The following is an 18,888-nucleotide window of genomic DNA, read 5'->3' as shown; positions in this document are numbered from 1 at the left end:
GGAGAAGCCCTGGTGGGAGGCGACGACGGAAAATCCTCGTCGTATGCCTCGTCGTCCGTACCCGTCGCTGCCGTGTCAGTCCCCGTATCATCCCCTCGGGTGGACGGGGAGGAGGGCTGGACGGGGCGCGACGGTTGAAAAGGAGGTGGTGGATGGATCCTTCTTTTCTTGGTGGGGGGAACACCAGAAGGTCCCGGTTCTGGATCCCCCGACGGGAGAGGTTCCTCCGTCGGTAACGGTAGCCTCGTCCTTATCTCGGAGCATAAGGACTGTATGGCCAACAAAATGGCCGCCGAGTTGTCTTGCGGCGCTGGCAGAGGGGAATCCGACGGGCGAGCAGGGGCCCCGTCGGTATCCTCGACGATGTCGTCGTCGTCACCTGCGTCGGGGTCCATTCCGACGGGCTGGCCTTCTTCCACGCCTAGGCCGTGGCTTAAGACCTCGATCAGCTCCTCTTCTGAGGTTGAGGCCGAATCTACGACGACGCCCTGCCCCCCCTTCTTCCCCACGGAGGGTTTCACGGGGGTCCTATCGATGGGCACAAAGGAAGACTCCCTCCGCGGAGGCAGGGAGATTCTGGGCCCTGAGGTCGCCACCACTGGTGTAGCCACCACAGGCTGAGCCAGGGCCGCCGCGACCGTTTCGATAGAGGGCTTGGTCGGATGGATCAAGGCCTTCACCACCTTAGGTGCGCTCACCGCCTTATCCTTGAGGGAGGGGGCACTGCCACGCTCCTCCTCTGCCTTAGAGCTCGACCGGGGCCTCTCCAGGAGCTTCGCCGGGTGCTCGGCCTTCCTCTTACCCGACCCAGAGCGTTGGCTCGTGGTTGATGGTGCCGGGGAGGGTGCGCCCTGCCTGGCGCCCGTAGAGCCCGACCGTTCGGCGCTCCCGGTGCCAGCGGACTCGCGGTGCTTGGCCTTATGTTGGGCCCCCGTCGCCGGGGCGCCCTCAAAGGTCTTAGAAGACCGCTCGGATTTCTTCTTCTTCTCGCCAGACGGGCTCTTACCCTCCAGCCAGTTGGCGAGACGTTGATGGCGGTCCTTCATGGTCCGTTCCGACATGTTGCCGCAAAACGCACAGTCCTTCTCCACGTGCGTCTTGTCCTCATGAAGGCAGTAAAGGCAGAAAGAGTGTTCGTCCTCCTTGAAGACGTTCTGCAGCTGGCATCCAGGGCAGACCCTGAACAGCTTTCCGGGCGTCGAGCTTCCCTTCTCCTGGGCCATCTCCGAGACCGGGCCTGAGAATCTTCTGGAGTCCTCCGAAGTGTAGCTCGACGAAATCTTCACCCTTAAGGGGCACAGATGAATCCGACACGGGTCCCCGTTGATCGGATGTAGGATCGGTGGAGCTTGAGGCTCTTTTGACCGAAAGAATCGAAGTTTTTTGTGAAAAAGCGCGAAAAATAGCACTAACGCTCGAGAGCAATAGCACGAGGATCCCAACACATGAACGTGCGGTAAAAATCTGAAGATGGCTGCCAGAGGCGGTGCTTAGGTAGAGGGCAGTCATTGGCTGTGGTCAGTATGACGCAGAGACCAGTGATTGGTTATTACTACGAAAGACAGATCAGAAACGAAACTGATACTGGTTTTTTCTTTACCGAGGATTCCCAGCCTGACGACGGGGAATATTCATGAGCATGTGAATCCATGCCAGACCCCATGCTGGAGAAGACACGAGTACACCAACTGGAAAAGAAGACAGTAAAATGTTGGGGTAGGGAGACGAGAGGCACGCACAGAAGAGCAACAAGGGCCCATGGGAAAAGATGGGCCACAGCACGAGTGGCCAAAATGTGAGCACTGAGAAAATCAAAAAAGCCACCTGGAACGTACGAGGGCTGAACAATTATGTTAAGAGACAGAGACTACGCTTGGCTGAACAGATCAAAAGTGAAGGTGGCAATGCTACAGGAAACCCGCTTGACGAAAGATAAGCAGTTCAATGGAGAGCACAAATGTATGGCTCAACCTATTCCAACTATGCCAGAGGAGTATTAATGTGGGTAACCCCCAACGTCCCGTTCCAACTCATAACGGAAGAAAAAGACAAAGAGGGCAGGTTGATCATTGTGCATGGCATGTTAGAAAACAGAGAAGTGTGTTTGGTCAACAATTATGCACCAAACCATGATGCAAGACAGTTCTTCAGGACAGTTGCACCCTGACTAGCCCCATTCAGGGAGTCGACCTACATTTGGGCAGGAGATTTAAACTGCACACTCAACCCTACGTTGCACAGGTCAGACAATAAATATATAAAGCCAGCACCACCAGCGAAAGCCCTATAGGTGATCCTACAACAGTTGAATTTGGAAGATATCTGGAGGAAAATACATGGGGAAACCAGAGAGTACTCCCACTACAGCACCCCGCATGTAACACATACACGCATAGATTACATTTTCACTGGTTCAGAAACCCTGGCGGAATTTACTAGCATACACATCAGAGCACACATCAGAGCACACAGACCATGCCCAGCTATTGGCAATATGGGAATACACTCCTAGGAAAGCCCCTATACATACGTGGAGGCTGAGAGCTGAGGCACTATTACAGGGTGAGTTCCAAGAACACATGTAAAACACAATAGAAGACCACTTCCATCACAACTCAGGCAGTGTAGACAAGTATGGGACCCTGTGGGACGCCTTTAAGGTGGTGGTTAGGGGGGTGGCGATCGGCAAGACGGAGGGACTAAAGGGAAGCATCTTGACAGAACTGGCCAAAATAGAACGGGCGGAAAGGCAAGCGGGCATAACTGGGAAAGAACCGGCTGAATTAATACCACTACGGTTGCAGTACAAAACCATTTGGGAGAGGTTGGGGAAGTTAGACTATGGAAAGTATGTGCAGAAACTACATGCAGAGGGTGATAAGCCAGGCAGACTTCTGGCCTGGTTAACTAAACAGGACATTAAAAAGGAACCGATTAACAGAATAAAAAATGAGATGGGGAAGAGGTGAGGACCCAAGATGGTATTAAACAGGTATTCTCACAATTCTACGAGAAACTGTACTATCAGAATCAAGAGGCAGTTATCTCGGACATAAGCGACGCCCTGGCCCAGATCGAGCTACCAAAACTAACCGACGAACAGAGGCAGAAACTAGAGGCCACGCCGACGGAGGAGCTAGAAGCCGTAATAGATAATTCCCGACGTCAACGACACTGGGACACAACGGGTTGCCTGTGGGTTTTACAAAAAGCACAAGCAGACACTGGCCCCTAAACTGCTGGTTGTCTATGAAGAGGCATGTACACAGTGTCAATTACCAGACAACATGATAGAATCATTAATAATACCAATCCTGAAGCCGGGGAAGTCAACACTAGACTGCAGTTCATACAGGCCAATTTCCCTGATCAACCAGGATTGCAAAATTCTGACAGCGAAATTGGCTAATAGGATCAAACGGGTCAGACATACGTTGGTGCACTCAGACCAGACGGGTTACGTCCCAGGGCGAAACGCCACGTAATAGACCAGACTAACTCGAGATATGAGTGCGTGTTAGCATCTTTAGATGCAGTCCAAGCCTTCGACTCTGAACTGGCTACTGCATGTGCTTAGGCATTTGGAATGGGGGGAGTGCTTCCTGCAGTGGATAAGGTTATTATACAGGGACCCTGTGCAAGAGTGAAAACGGGCAGACACATCTTGGCGGCATTGGAAAATACATAGGGATACAAAGCAGGGGTGCCCGCTGTCGCCAATGCTTTATATATTGGCCTTGGAACCCTTAGCGGTCTTTCGGAGAGCAGAGTAAAGTGACGCCGGAATTAAGATGGACAATGTCTTGCATCTAGTCTCACTCTACGCAGATGACATGCTCTTATATGCTGCAGACCCACAAAATAACCTACAATTTCTGTTAGAGGCAATAGGAGCATTTGCCAGGTTGTCCGGTATATCCATCAGTACAGAGAAATCCTCCCTGTAACCCCTAGCTGGACTCAGGAAAAATAGCACACACCAACTACTACTCTTAGGCCTGACATGGGCACCGCATACCTTCCGCTATTTTGGGAGATAATTATACCATGACCCCATTGAAACTCAAAGCCAATACGCAAGTAACGCTAGAGAAAATTGTAAAGTCAATAACATTCTGGAAGACGCTGCCACTAGGGATGATGGGGAGAGCAGCCCTGCTAAAGATGACAGTTCTACCCCGCCTCCTGTACTACTTCACAAACATACCCCACAATATACCCCGGACATTCTTCAAACAACTGAACACAAAAGCACGGGAATTCCTGTGGGGAGGGGGAAGAAATGGACTGGCTTTACACACACTCCAAAGAGATTATGAGTCTGGAGGCATTCAACTGCCCGATTTTGAACGGTACTACTTGGCAGGGCAGTTACAATTTGTGGTACACTGGCTGGGGGACGAGACATCTATCTAAATACTGTTACTGCAGCCAGCACTGCAACACTGTTACCTGAGAGAGCCAATATGGATGGAGAAGCACTTACTCCGAATGCTCCCTAAGTGGGCAAGACTGGGTCTGACCCACTGGAAGAAAGCGTAAAAGATCCAAGGACCCCTACTTGGCACAGATCTCGCTAGCGGGACTTGCAAATTCCTGACCTGAAGCCCTCACACAATATAGTAAGCACTGGGAAGCCAAAGGAATTGCACAGGTTGGTGACCTATAGAAGGAGGGATAATGGGTGGAACTACAGACCCTGACAGAAGAATATGGAGTAAATAAAGGCCAATTCCTGTTGTACAATAGCATGGTAAAAGCAATAAAAAAACAGATGGCCAAATCTACCAGAGGACACTGAAACAGGGGAGCCACTAGATGCATGGTTCGATGTGTCCGAAGGAGAACACACAGTGTCCAGACTTTAAAAACTGCGCCTGAAAAGCCACAACACGCAGGAACTGCCGGCACGAGGGAGGTGAGAGGCAGAACTCCAAAAAACCTTCCAGGATGATGAGTGGTCAAGGGCCTTGAGGTACACAACGAAGGTCTCCAGGATTGCAAGGTTTAGGCAAATACAACTCTATGTCACACAAAGAGCATGCCTTACCCCAAGTAGAATATCCAAGATGGGGAGTAAAGCAACCCAAAGCTTCCCAAGATGCGCAACAGAAAATGCGGATATGCTGCCCATGTTCTGGGCCTGCCCAGTAATAACGAAATTTTGGAATGATATTAAGGCAAGAGTGGCAGAGGGTGGAATCCACATGTAAGCGTGGACACCAGAATCTTACCTGCTAGGACTTTTCCCGAGAGGTGGCAGACCAAGAACACACTTAGCCAAAAAGAAAGACTTGATGTGTATCCTGCGAAACGTCGGATAGCGATAGCGTGGCAATCCACTACTGGCCAGACCATAGAAGCATGGTGGGCAGACAGAGTGATGGACATGGGCCCAAACAATAGTATGGACCCCAGCGCTATACAGAGGTGCAAGCGAAAGCAGTGATAAGATACTGGCATGGAATGCATTAGTACAGGAACTGTTTGCACCCAGGGTAGAGAATGATATGGACAATCCCAGTGCAGCAGAAATCGCAGACAGAGACGCAGGTGGAAATGAGGAACAGCGGTAGGAAATGCCCAAGTTAGCAGGAGGGCAAAGGCCCTGATGTAAAATAACACTACAGGTGACGATACCCAGTTGCAAGTAAGCAAAGTGAGCTCCGAATATGGATGATTTAGATTGAGCGCCAAGACAGACAAAAAAGATGTTGCAAACTCCCAACACGAAGTGCCAGAGTGAATGAATGCTATGTTATTTGTTGTGTGTTATCTAATTGTTGTGTAAAAAACAATGAAGAGTTTAAAAAAAAGGGGGGGTGGAGGGGAGACCCGCAGATTGCCTAGACAAACTGCAAGATTCCTTTCCCAGAAGCGAAAGCAGACAATGATTGGGGCCTTAAGATCTAGTATCTTTATTAGGCTGGCTTGAATGCTGAGGAGTAGAACTGTGAAATCTAAGCACCTTCCTGGGAACCATATTAGGTGGTACAGATAAGCATTCCTGCAAACACTCTGCATCTGTCAATTCTAATTCAACCCAATTAATCTGAGTATTCTGCAATAATGTCTGGTTGTTTTTATGCAGGAGCAAGGAACCCATGGGTGCCTCCTCATGTCCATTAATAGTTAGCATGTGGATTCAGGTCAGCTCACCCTCCCCTTGACGGCCGAATCCACTCCTTAGAGTCGCCATGTTCTTAACTTCAAACAGACTCCAAAGAGAAAGAGAATAACAAGTAAGCATCTGGTACACCCCATTTCAAACTGGCCTGCCGTCTGCTCCAAGGCAATATCGTCTCTCTGTCTGCACTAAGAAGAGAGCCCACATCCAAGCCTGCGTCTCTACAGCATCTAACAACTCGTCCGAACTCTTTAAAATCTGCAAGGAGCTGGCCAATCCTGCTGCAGTCTCTACTTCTCCCGTCCCCCTCCAGGCCCTCTGCACGGCCCTGGCTTCTCACTTCATCTCTAAAACCCAGGACATCCTGTCCACCCTTTCATCCTCTCCTCCCCTTCCCACTTCTCTTTCCGCTACCTCTGGCCCCCCTCAGCTGCCCCATCTTCCCTTTCTTTCATCTGTGCTCCCAATGAGATTTCTAGACAAGTGCGATCTATGAAAGTCTCGCCAAAACAGGTTCTTCCCTGTTCATCCAAAACCATCAAGGACCATATTGACACCCTCGCTCCTGCCTGGCCAACTTCTGTGATCACTCCTTCACCGCCGGAGCCTTCCCCTGCCCCTCTGAAGCACTCCCTTGTGCACCCTCTGCATTAACTTCAACTTGCTCCTCCACTTCCAACTCCCTCAAGGCCAGTCGCTTCTACAAGCAACAAGTTGGTGGTAAATCTCTTTTTTCGGCTGATGCCTCCCTCTGGAACAGCCTCCCTGCCTCTCAGAAACTTGAGGAGAACCATCTTTGGTTCCGGAAGCATCTCAAGACCTTCCTCTTTGCTTCTGCCTTCTCTCTTCCTTGCTGATCTGCCTGTCTTGCACTGGACTCCCACCTACCCGCTGAATATGTGCCCAGATCCCTCCCTGCCCACCCAGCTGCATACCAGCACACCCTCCTGGCAACCTTTGCTCTTGGGTCTGTATCTGCAACCCTACAGTCCCCTTAACTGCACTTATCAGACACACGTTATCTGAGCTTAATTCTTGCACTTGCCACCTGTTGGCCGCACTATCTGTTGTTTTTGATCACTTGTTCAGCACTTACCACTCCTCCTGCAGTCACAAACCAGGGTATAAGAGCATGAAAGAAACCTTACACTCTATCCCAGCAGCTAAAAGGCAAGGAAGCCTGCAGTTGTTGCCCGGGTAGGACCCGGCTAAAGCGAAGAAAAAAAGAAATACACAGTCACATATAATAAGTTCAAATAGTGATCAAAGTAGACATCTGTAACCCAATACTTCTGAGAGTCAATAGGGCACAAACAAACTGCCTGTGTCAGCGCTGAAGAAAAGAAAGTAATTGAGTAGGTTGGAGTAGGTGACCTTCCTCAGTCTTCCACAGCGTCTAAGCTCAGGGACGGTTCAAAGGCGAAAAGCCTGCAGTCGCCGCCCATGTAGAAGTAACAAGTTACTTACCTTTAACTGTTGTTCTCCAGCATGGGTCTGGCATGGATTCACATGCCCATGAATATTCCCAGTCGTCAGGCTGGGAATCCTCGGTAAAGAAAAATTAGTATCAGTTTCGTTTCTGATCTGTCTTTCGTAGTAGTAACCAATTACTGATCTCTGCGTCATACTGACCACAGCCAATGACTGCCATCTCCCTAAGCCACGCCTCTGGCAGCCATCTTCAGATTTGGTAGCACGTGAAGTGGCAGTATGACCAAGTGAAGAGCCGTAGAGGGGTAGGCGGGAGGGTTCGCATGTGAATCCATGCCAGACCCATGCTGGAGAACAACAGTTACAGGTAAGTAACTTGTTCCTTCTCCAGCATGGGGCCTGGCATGGATTCACATGCTCATGAATAAAGGAATACATAGCAGTACACACATGCACAACCACTGGAGGTGGCAAAGGCTCAACATTAAGCATTACATCCAAAACTCAACATTAAGCAATTCTTACCTCCTCACCAGGCTCACCTTAGGCGAACAGGTTGCGCAGCACTGCTTGGCCGACCCTGGACTCCTCCCTGGAATCCCGATCGACGCAGTAGAATTTCGTGAAGGTGTGCATCGACTTCCACGTAGCAGCCCTGCAGATGTCCAGCAAGGAAACACCAGATAGGAACGCCGTGGTAGCTGCGATCGCTCTGGTGGAATGGGCTCTCGGACGGCCAGGCAGCGGTCGGTTTGCCAACCGATGACAGTACATGATACAGCCGGAGAGACATCTGGAAATGGAAGCCTTTGAGAGAGCCTTCCCCTGATTGATAGGTCCAAAGTTCACAAAAAGTTGTGACGTCTTCCGAAAACTCTTTGTGCGGTCCACGTAGAACTTCAGAGCTCTAGCCACATCCAGCGAGTGCAAAGTCCTTTCAGCCGGCGACGAAGGCGACGGGAAGAAAACAGGCAACACCAAGGGTTCGTTGAGGTGGAAGTCAGACGGCACCTTGGGCATGAAGGAGGGGTGCGTCCTGAGCACTACCCTCGTGTCGTGAAAAGTCAAGTACGGGGGCTTGCAGGAAAAGGCCTGGATCTCTCCCACCCGTCGTGCGGAGGTGATGGCCACAAGAAACACTGTTTTCCACGACAAGAACTTCAACGGGGCCGAGTGCAGAGGCTCGAACGGAGGTCCCATGAGCTTGGTCAGCACCACGTTGAGCTCCCACGCCGGGGCCGGGGCCTTGACCGCCGGGAACGATCTGAACAGTCCCTTCATGAATTCTTTCACCAGACGATGAGACCACAAAGACGTCCGTCCCGTGGTTCTGGTGTATCGGGAGATCGCAGCAAGATGAATCTTGATGGAAGCGTGCGCCAGTCCAGCCTTGGCCAGCGTCAGCAGGTACGCCAGTACTTGAGGAGCCGTAATCCCTAGAGGGTTAATCTTCTGTGCGTGGCACCAGACAGAGAACCTCTTCCATTTGTGTCCGTAGCATTTAAGAGTTGAGGACGCCCTGGCCTTTGCAAGAACCTCTCTGCAGTCGGCCGGTATGTCGTAACCTCCAAACTCTAACGCTGCAGGAGCCAGGCCTGCAAGTTCAGCGACTTCGGGTCGTGATGGAGGATGGCGCCTCCTTCCCTGGAGAGAAGATCCGCGTCCACTGGCAGCTTGATTGACGGGGACGCTGACAAGTCCAGAAGGTCCGGGAACCATATCTGCCTCGGCCACGCAGGTGCGACAAGGATCATCCTGCACCATGACCTCTTGAGCTGGTTGATGAGCCGGATCAGCAGCGGCAATGGAGGGAACGCATATAGGAACAGGCCCTCCCAGGGGAACGAGAAAGCATCGCCCATGCTCCTCGGCTGGGGAAACCTGCTGGCGAACCTCCGGCACTTGGAGTTCGTCGCTGTCGCGAACAGATCGATCTGGGGTGTGCCCCACCGTCGGAAGAGGCGGTCCAATAGATCCTGTCGTAGTTCCCACTCGTGGCACGAGTGCAGCTCTCTGCTGAGTGAGTCAGCGATGGTGTTTTTTATCCCTGCCAGATGAAACGGCACCAGAAACATCCTGAGCCTCCTTGGACAGGGCTGGGGATCTGGTACCGCCCTGCTTCCTGATGTAGAACATGGTGGTGGTGTTGTCGGTGAAGATCCTCACCACCTTGCCCTTGAGGGACGGAAGAAAGGACCTGAGGGCCCAAAACACTGCACGGAGTTCCAGGACGTTGATATGGAGGGACTTCTCCATAGGCAGCCAAAGGCCCCTCGCGTGCAGATTTTCGGTGTGCGCTCCCCACCCTTCCAGGGAGGCATCCGTGGTCACCGTCTTCTGGTGGCCCGGGGTCTGGAAGTCCATGCCCGCCGTCAGATGCGCGCGGGTGCCCCACCACCGGATCGCTCGTCGGAAGCTCTCGTCGAGTGTGATCCTGTCCTCGAAGCTGCCCGCCGTCTGGATCCAGCGAGCGTCCAGGAACTCCTGTAACGGGCGCATCCGAAGCCTGCACAGGCGGATGACATAAATGCAAGAGGACATCATTCCGAGGAGGGACTTGATGGGCCTCACCCTGGCCGAATCCGCAACCAGCATCCGCTGCACCTTGCCAAAGATGGCCCTCGTCCTTTCCTCCGACGGAGAGGCCAGAAGCGCCACTGTGTCGAGCTTCGCTCCCAGAAACAGTGCGTCTTGAGCGGGCACCAGGTGGGACTTGGCATAGTTTATGGAGAATCCCAGGTCCGTGAGTAGTTGGACGGTCCTCGCCGTGTGCTCCGCGCCGAGCTCCTTTGTCTTTGCTCGGATGAGCCAGTCGTCCAGGTAGGGGTAGATGTGGATCCCCTCCAGGCGCAGCCGTGCTGCCACCGGTGCGAGGCACTTGGTGAACACCCTGGGTGCCGACCTCAATCTGAAGGGAAGGGCTCTGAACTGGTAGTGACGCCCTTGAACCACGAATCTGAGAAACTTTCGGTGTCCCTTTAGGATGGGGATATGGAAGTAGGCATCCTCCAAATCCAACGACGACAGGAAATCGCCCTCCTCCAGTTGACCCAGGACGTGCTGGAGGGTGACCATCCGGAACTTCTGTGCCTTGATGAATTTGTTCAGTTGTCGTAGGTCTAGGATGGGACGCCATCCTCCCGTCTTCTTCTTCACAAGGAAGTATCTTGAGTAAACCCCGGAGCCCCGAAGCCTCTTTGGGACGAGCTCGATGGCGCCTTTTCTGAACATCGCCTTTACCTCCAAGAGAAGTTGAGGGACGTGATGTTCCTTCCTGGCCACGGGGGGGACGCGCGGGCACTTCTTTAGAAACTCGAGCGCGTGACCCTGGGCCAGGGCGTCCAGCACCCAACGGTCGGTGGAGATGGTCTCCCACACGCTGACGAAGCTCGCCAGCCGGCCTCCCACCGGGGTGCTTCGGTGGGGCCCGACCCCACGGCTGGTTCAGTCCTGCTTCGAGGCTTTGCCGCTTTGTCCTCCTTGCCGACAACGGCGGGGTCCGCCCGACTTTACTCGTCCCCTGTAGGCTTCCTGCGGCGACGAACGGGCCGCTTGACGATAGGTGGAAAATCGGCCGCCGGAACCTTTGGAGGCACCCTGCTTGCCTCCGCCGCTCCGAAAGGGCGGCCGTCGTTGCTGGAGAACACCAAGAGCCCGGGCCGTGTCCGTCTTAATGGCTTGTAGGGAATCGTCCACTGTTTTCCCAAACAGGTTGCTCCCGTCGAACGGCATGTCCAAGACTCTGGTCTGCACGTCCTGACGGAAGTCAGTTGCTTTGAGCCATCCACGCCGTCTAAGGCACATGCCGTTGCCCAACTGGCGAAATCCAGTGTCAGCGATGTCCGTCGCTATCGTAATGGCGTGGTCCGACGCCACTTCTCCTTCCTGCAAGATCTCTAGGGCCTCCGCCCTCTTGTCTGGTAAGAAGTCCAGCAGGGGGGCGATTTTGTACCACAACTCCCTGTCGTAGCGGGCTACGATAGCCAAGGCGTTGGCAGCCTTAATCGTCGTTGCTGGCGATGAGATGACTCTGCGTCCCATCGTGTCCAATTTCTTTCCCTCGCCGTCCGGCGGGGAGGTTGACGTAGAGGCCGTTGCCCACCCCGCTTTCTTCCTGGCCGCCGCGGAGACGTCCGAGTCCGGGGTCGGCTGTGCCCGAAGGCACAAGGGGGCCGCGTCCGGGACCCGGTACTTCTTCTCGTACCAATCCCTCCTCGCAGGCGTTGTGGATGGGTTCTTGAGGAGGGCGAGACCCTCATCCCAGATATCGTCCAGTAGAGGTACAGCGAGGACCGTCTTCCTCTTGGTCTTGCGCCGTTGATAAAGGAAACCTTCCTTCTTCTTCTCTTCCGGGCAGAGCTGGAAAAGCTCGTATGCCCTGGCGATCATGGCATGAAACGATCCAATCTCGTCGGGCGGGGAAGCCCGGGGAGGAGGTGACGACGGGAGATCCTCGTAGTAAACCTCGTCGTCTGTGCCCGTCGCGGCCGTGTCAGTCCCTGTATCATCCCCACGGGTCGTGGACGGGGAGGAGGGCTGAGCAGGGCGCGATGGTTGAAAAGGAGGTGGAGGATGAATCCTTCTTCTCTTAGGAGGAGGGCCCCCAGAAGGGCCTGGCTCCGGGTCCCCCGTCGGGAGAGGTTCCTCCGTTGGTGGTAACGGCAATCTCGTCCTTATCTCTGAGCATAAGGACTGTATAGCCAACAAAATGGCCGCCGAGTTGTCTTGCGGCACTGGTTGAGGGGAGTCCGACGGGCTGTCAGTAGCCCCGTCGGCACCCTCGACGTTCTCGTCGTCTCCTACGTCGGGGTCCCTCCCGACGGGCTGGTCTTCTTCCACGCCAACACTGTGGTTTAAGACTTCAATCAGCTCCTCCTCAGAGGTTGAGGCCGAATCCACGACGACCTCCTGCCCCCCCTTTTTCTTCTCCGTCGGAGGTTTCAAGGGGATCCTGTCGATGGGCATGAAAGAGGACTCCCTCCGCGGTGGCAGGGAGACTCTGGGCCCCAAGGTCGCCACCACTGGTGTAGCCTCCACAGGCTGAGCCAGGGCCGCCGCGACTGTCTCGATAGAGGCCTTGGCCGGGTGGATTAAGGCTTTCACCACCTTAGGTGCGCTCACCGCCTTCTCCTTGGGGGGAGGGTCACCGCCTCGCTCCCCCTCCGATGGGGCCTTCGAGCTCGACAGGGGTCTCTCCATGAGCTTCGCCGGGTGCTCGGCCTTCCTCTTACCCGAGCCAGAGTGTTGGCTCGTGGTTGACGGCGCCGGGGAGGATGCGCCCTGCCTGGCGCCGGTAGAGCCCGACCGGCCGGTGCTCCCTGTGCCAGCGGACTCGCGGTGCTTGGCCTTCTGTTGGACCCCCGTCGCCGGGGCGCCCTCAAAGGTCTTAGAAGACCGCTCGGACTTCTTCTTCTCGCCTGACGGGCTCTTCCCCTCCAGCCAGTTGGCGAGACGCAGATGGCGGTCCTTCATGGTCCGCTCCGACATATTGCCGCAAAACGCACAGTCCTTCTCCACGTGCGTCTTGTCCTCATGCAGGCATTAGAGGCAAAGGGAGTGTTCGTCCTCCTTAAAGACATTCTGAAGCTGGCATCCAGGGCAGACCCTGAACAGCTTTCCGGGCATCGAGCTTCCCTTCTCCTGGGCCATGATCGAGATGGGCCTGAGAAACTTCTGGAGTCCTCCAAAAGCATGGCTCGACGAAATCTTCACCCTTGAGGGGCGTAGAAGAATCCGACACGGGTCCCCGTTGATCGGATAAAGAAACGGTGGAGCTTGAGGCTCTTTTGACCGAAAAGAGAACATTTTCCTAAGAAAAAGCGCGAAAAAAGCACTAAAGCTCGAGAGCAATAGCACGGGGATCCCAACATTTGAACGTGCGGTAAAAATCTGAAGATGGCTACCAGAGGCGGGGCTTAGGGAGATGGCAGTCATTGGCTGTGGTCAGTATGACGCAGAGATCAGTGATTGGTTACTACTACGAAAGACAGATCAGAAACGAAACTGATACTGATTTTTCTTTACCGAGGATTCCCAGCCTGACGACTGGGAATATTCATGAGCATGTGAATCCATGCCAGACCCCATGCTGGAGAAAAAAGCTTTGCTGAGTACACGAGGCAGAGCAAGTACAGTGTAGTCAATGCACTTTTCAGCAGCAAACAGATCCGCAGTGAAGCATCTCCTTTAGTTTTGTAGGGAGTTTTTGTAGGAAGTAATCGTGCGGTATAGCAGTGAAAAAGAAGCAGTTACTCTGTAGCACGAGTTGAGAGTAAGCTGTCCAGGTTAAGCATGCATGCAAACTAATGCCAAAGATGCAAGCGTACATGAGACAGCAACAGGCAGCAAAGGCACTCTCGCTATGCGACCCGTACATTCAAGGTTTTACCGTAGATGATTGGGCTGAGGGCTAAAGGCATCCGGCGTGCACGGACTGCACAGACTGCTTTCTGCAACCAACTCGCCCAAAACTGCTCCACGGTCCTGTGCCATTTAAGTAGTGCAGCTCCTCCTTCAGTCAATGAACACAGAAAAAATACATGGTCAGACTGCACAGACTGCTTTCTGCAATCAACTCGCCCAATTCCCCGAATCATCCATCCGCTGATTGTTCTTTGTTGTCTTGCAGTAGACGCAGTTGCCGAACCGCAGCAGGCTTTTTTTTGGCAGTTGGTGGGTAGACCGCGAAGCACCTGCCGCCAGCATGCGGCCTTCTTTCGATGGCTCAGTCGAAGAACAGCGTTGGGGTATGTGTTTTGTTTCACATGCATGCATCCTTATAGCCAGTAGCTTTCCCCCATAGCAGTGTGCTGCAACTGCCTTTCCGGGCTGGGGACTGACGCACAAGAGCCTGATTGTTCCCTTGTGATGTCGTCGGGTTCCAAACCGGATCCTTCACTGCCCTGGCCTTCTGGATCAAACGTAAAGAGACTGGCGGATTCTGGCTCACCTATCACTGCATGTGCCGCCCACCACTTTGTTTGACGTGCCTTGAGGGTTTTGGGTCTAAAAGGTTTACAGGATGTGCAACAGGTCTCTTGGTGATCGTGAAGAAAGCTGTGGTTACACAGTCAGTGTCCTTCCATAGATATTTTCTGTTGCAATTTGGACAGAACTTAAATGGAGTCTCCCCCCCCATGGTGTAAATAAATATTACGGGTATCAAGACAGAAGCAGGAAATGTTGGAAATGAACATAGTAAGAAGTACTGGGTCTACCCAATAAGGCGGATTGCTCAGCAAAGGGGAGGTTAGTTTTGTAATCTCAAGGACAGTGTCTGGGCAATTGTATACATTGGTATAAGGAGCTGGGCATTCCGTTCTTTTCTCTTTTTTCTTTTTTCTTCTCTTTATTCCCCTCAGCACGAGTTTAGCTTCTTTCCTTGTCTGATCGTTTTTTTGTTTCAGTTGTTGGGGGCATCATTACCTTGATTTTAGTGTTTTTTTATTTCATGTTTATCATCTATGTGCTTTTGTATTATGTGTTTTGCTCTTAATTGTATTTAATCACATTTTGATGGGAAATTGGTTTTGTAAAAGTTTTTTTTTTAACCAAATGCAATAAACAAAAAAACAACAAAAAAAGTAGTAAATTGAGGTATGCATTCTTTGTAAGAGATGAATCAGTCCCCCCACTCTCCCTAATGCTAGGCCGAAACCAGGTGCAGGCCAAAGCCTGTTGCCAGAACGATTGTCCTTTTTGTTAGTCGGGTTGGTCTTCCGTCGAGATGTAGCGTTGAGTGGTAGCCGTCAAAATATGAATAAAATTGCAGTAACCCAAAAAGTAGCATAGCTACAGGACTCTGCGAGAACACGTCTAACCATCATGGCGGAAAGAAATAATTGGAGGGACCTCGACACATGAGGGATCATGGGCACCAGACATAACTAAATTTGGTCAACCCCGAGTTCACCAAAAAGAGATCTAGCATGGTCCCCCTGTTTCTTAAGTGTAGCATGCATATTAGTAATAAAAGAGAGCACTCACTCCTTTGCCTTTTCACTTCCTGGTAAGATCTTGACATAGGATTTTGGGAACCATCCTTTTAATCCATGTACTTCTCCAAACCACCAATTTTCCTGCTGCTCCAGCACAGTAATGGTGTCATTTTTGGAGAAATTCAAGTGGTTGTCCTTCTTTGCAGTCCAGGAGCACAGCGCTTGTGCCTTCAAGTTCTCTACAGCTTGGCCCTGTTAATTAAGTTTTAGATAAAAGACAAAGGGTGAAATAATTCCAATTAAATGCCTTGATTAGTTGACAAATGTTGAGTCTCATACTTGAAATATCATTAAACTTACATCATGTAAGTGACTTATTTATTTTTCAAGTTAAAAAATATGCTCAGTATAGGATAGGAAGATTGGGACAGACAAGTAGTAGCAGGAGAAATGGAGGGACATGATTATACATAGGCAAACATTTATGTTTTGAGGCTCTTTCTGAAAGTGGAGATGGAGGGTGCACTGCAGATGTGTCGAGGTAGTGTGTTCCAGGCTCTGGTACCAACTGGGTAAATGCTTGTTTTGTGTCTATGTTAATTTGCATTGTGGAATGTGTAGGAGATGCAGGCTTGCTTGTCTGGTGTTTGTGTGGTTTATTTGTTTAAGTTTGTCATAAAGGTAAAATATATCTCTATCTCTACCTGTGGTGTTCCCCATGGGTCCAACCTCTCTCCCTGGCTGTTCAACCAATACCTGGCACTTATTGCCCACTGCATTGCTGTGCTCTGCCCCAACTTCCAGTGCTATGTGGACGACACTCAGCTAATTTTCAGGCTACCTTCAGCCACCTATTCTCCCTCTCTCATCTCTGACTGCCTGTCCGCCATGCAGGAGTGGTGTGCCGCCAGTGATATCTGCCTTAATGCAAGTAAGACATCGGCACACCTGCTCCCTCCTTTCCTGTCACTCTCTGGCCGGCCTCTCTTGGCCCTCTTCCTGCTCCCACCTGTGAAGCTAAAAACCTCGGTGTCATCTTCGACTCCACACTCTCATTCTCTCCTCACAACTCTGACATCTGTAAGAAGTCACACTACCAGCTGCACCTCCTCAGAGGTATTCTTCCTGTCCTCTCCTTCCCCCGGAAGCTCACTGTCTCCAGAGTGCTGGATCTCTCTAGGCTGGACTATTGCAACAGCCTCTTTCTAAATCTGCCTGCTTCTACTCTTCGCCCTCTGCAACTCATCTAGAACAGGACAGGACTGCAAGACTTGTTCTTGGCCTGAAGCCCAGGGATCGTATCTCTCCAGGCCTGAAATCTCTGCACTGGCTCCCAGTGGCTGCAAGATTAAGTTCAAAACCCTCTGCATTGTCCAGAAGGCCTTCTGGGGCCTGGGGCCTTGTTAGGCAGAATTATATGCAGTACACTTTGGGAACACCACACACAATTAAGACTACAAGTGACAGTACAATTTCACCTTTGGTACAAGCCTGTACTACACAGTTAGAGGGGTAGCAGTAGCGGAGCAGCCAGACTTATCTCAAGAGTAAGTGAGCAGTATAAAATAGTTACACAAAGGACAGCAATTATTATGATTCAGGCAAATACTGACTCAAGGTTTTCAAGTAAAAGAATATACATTTATTTCACTATTCAGTTGTTTAACAGTACACTATTATAAGCAGTCTAAAAATCACAATCTTAAAACACCACACCACTTCCCTTAAATTCCAGACAAGTTAAGCTCACAAAATGAAGTGGGAGCAAAATGGCACTCCAACAATTTAAAAGGGAGGGAAAGACAAAGTTAATAGAAATTAAATCACACCAACAGGTACGTACTCAGGGCAATTCAACAAGAGGAACTACAGAGATAGGATCAGGTAGAAAAGGCTTAGGGCCAAAGTCAATGGGTGAAAAGTCTTTTGCTCAAGATCACACAGTTCATGGTAGTTTGCGGTAAAGTTCATGGCACGGTTTCCGGATAAGGTTGGTTGATACAAAAGTTATTTCGAAGAGAAGGACAAGCCCTTGAATTGGAGAAAGATTTCAAACGCCTTCACCGCAGTTGAACGAAACGGACAACCGGATTTGCACAGTACCTTAAAACGGAGAGGGAGCTGTAGCTGAGGCGGACGTTCCTGGTAGTTCCTGCAGGCTCACGGTTCCGGAAGCGACTGTCAGACTGACAAGAAGTAGGAAGACTGGAGGGTCCTGTACTACCCAGGGAAGAAACCAGCAGCAGAGCAAAGCAACAAATAAAAAGTACGCTCCTTAAAACCCAAGCAGGGTCTCACCTTCCTGGCTATCCAGCCCACTGTAGCTCTGTACAGCGAATTCGCCCAGAGGAGGGGTCCTGGCTTGCAGTTTCAGCAAACTGGTTGGTCCCACCAGCTCAAGGGAAGAGGTTTCCTGGAGGACCTTCTCTGTCGTCGGATTCTGAAGATTCGGACCTGCAGCAGGGCTTCACCGGACAGTTTAGTCGTTGTAGGGGTCCCCTTCTGCCAGTTCCTCGCTGGTTCTTTCATTACAGTGGCGACTCTGCCTTTCCAGTCCCAGAGACCTGCTTTTTATGCAGTTTTCCCCATTCATACAGCCTGGCTGTCAATCACACAGCAGGGTGGCTGCCCTGGCAAGGACAGTCCCCTCAGCCAATCAAACAGGAGTGCGACTTGGTTCACCAAGGGAACCCATGGCAGGGGTCCGAATATCTCTCCCTCACATCCTGCCTAACTAGACTTTCAGGAACCTGAAGGAGGGCTTCTGTACAGAAGCCCGTGAAAAGTCAGCAAACAAACAAGTCGTCCCCGGTTTGGCGCGCAGAGAAAAACACGAGAAAGCGTAACAAAAAGAAATAGCGAATAAACCCAGCCGGAGCCAAAATAAAATGTATTTGTTGAAGCGGGTTTATGTTCGAGGCTAATATAATAGCCTAAAACATTACCATGTTTATATAAGATAATCGCGGTAGAAAAGTTAGGGTAGATACCACTGCCACCAGCCAAGTCTTAATGTAAAGGGAGCAAAACAATGCTCCAAGAGGCACAGACAAAAAGGGATAAGAGTTAACCCTTTCCAATACTCCATGCAAGATGGGGTGTAATGGGTCTGTGGTTTAAAGTGACTAAAGTAAAGTTAATGGCAACTTTACCCTTTTCTGGGGGACACTAACCAGCCCCAGAAAATTATTATTAAGTCTCAAAGACAACCCTGTGTCACTACACTGAAGGTGCTGTGTAAAACACATGAAACTATGAGGCCATGGAGTAGGTGAGGCTCCAGTGCTCAAGATCACACAAAAAGTGAAAACACACACAGCAAAACACATGCAAGAGTGGGAAAAAAGGCTCACACTCTTACCAGGTGAGAAAAATAAATCCTAGAAATCCAGC

General features: G+C 51.4%; 1 protein-coding gene across 7 annotated transcripts in view; it reads right to left on the bottom strand.

The window, feature by feature from the left end:
- Positions 1-18,888, bottom strand: part of ITSN2 (intersectin 2) — a 2,589,317-nt gene that overhangs the window by 799,099 nt on the left and 1,771,330 nt on the right. For all 7 annotated transcript variants that reach the window (XM_069605851.1, XM_069605856.1, XM_069605854.1 and 4 more), the window contains one exon: positions 15,545-15,747. In XM_069605851.1, coding sequence (XP_069461952.1) covers positions 15,545-15,747 — 203 coding nt within the window. The remainder of the gene's footprint in view (positions 1-15,544; positions 15,748-18,888) is intronic.

Source organism: Ambystoma mexicanum, chromosome 4p (assembly GCF_040938575.1).
Source record: "Ambystoma mexicanum isolate Mex_15411 chromosome 4p, UKY_AmexF1_1, whole genome shotgun sequence".
NCBI lineage: Eukaryota > Metazoa > Chordata > Amphibia > Caudata > Ambystomatidae > Ambystoma > Ambystoma mexicanum.
Note: the sequence above shows the minus strand (reverse complement) of the source record. Positions and strands in the feature narration are given on the sequence as shown.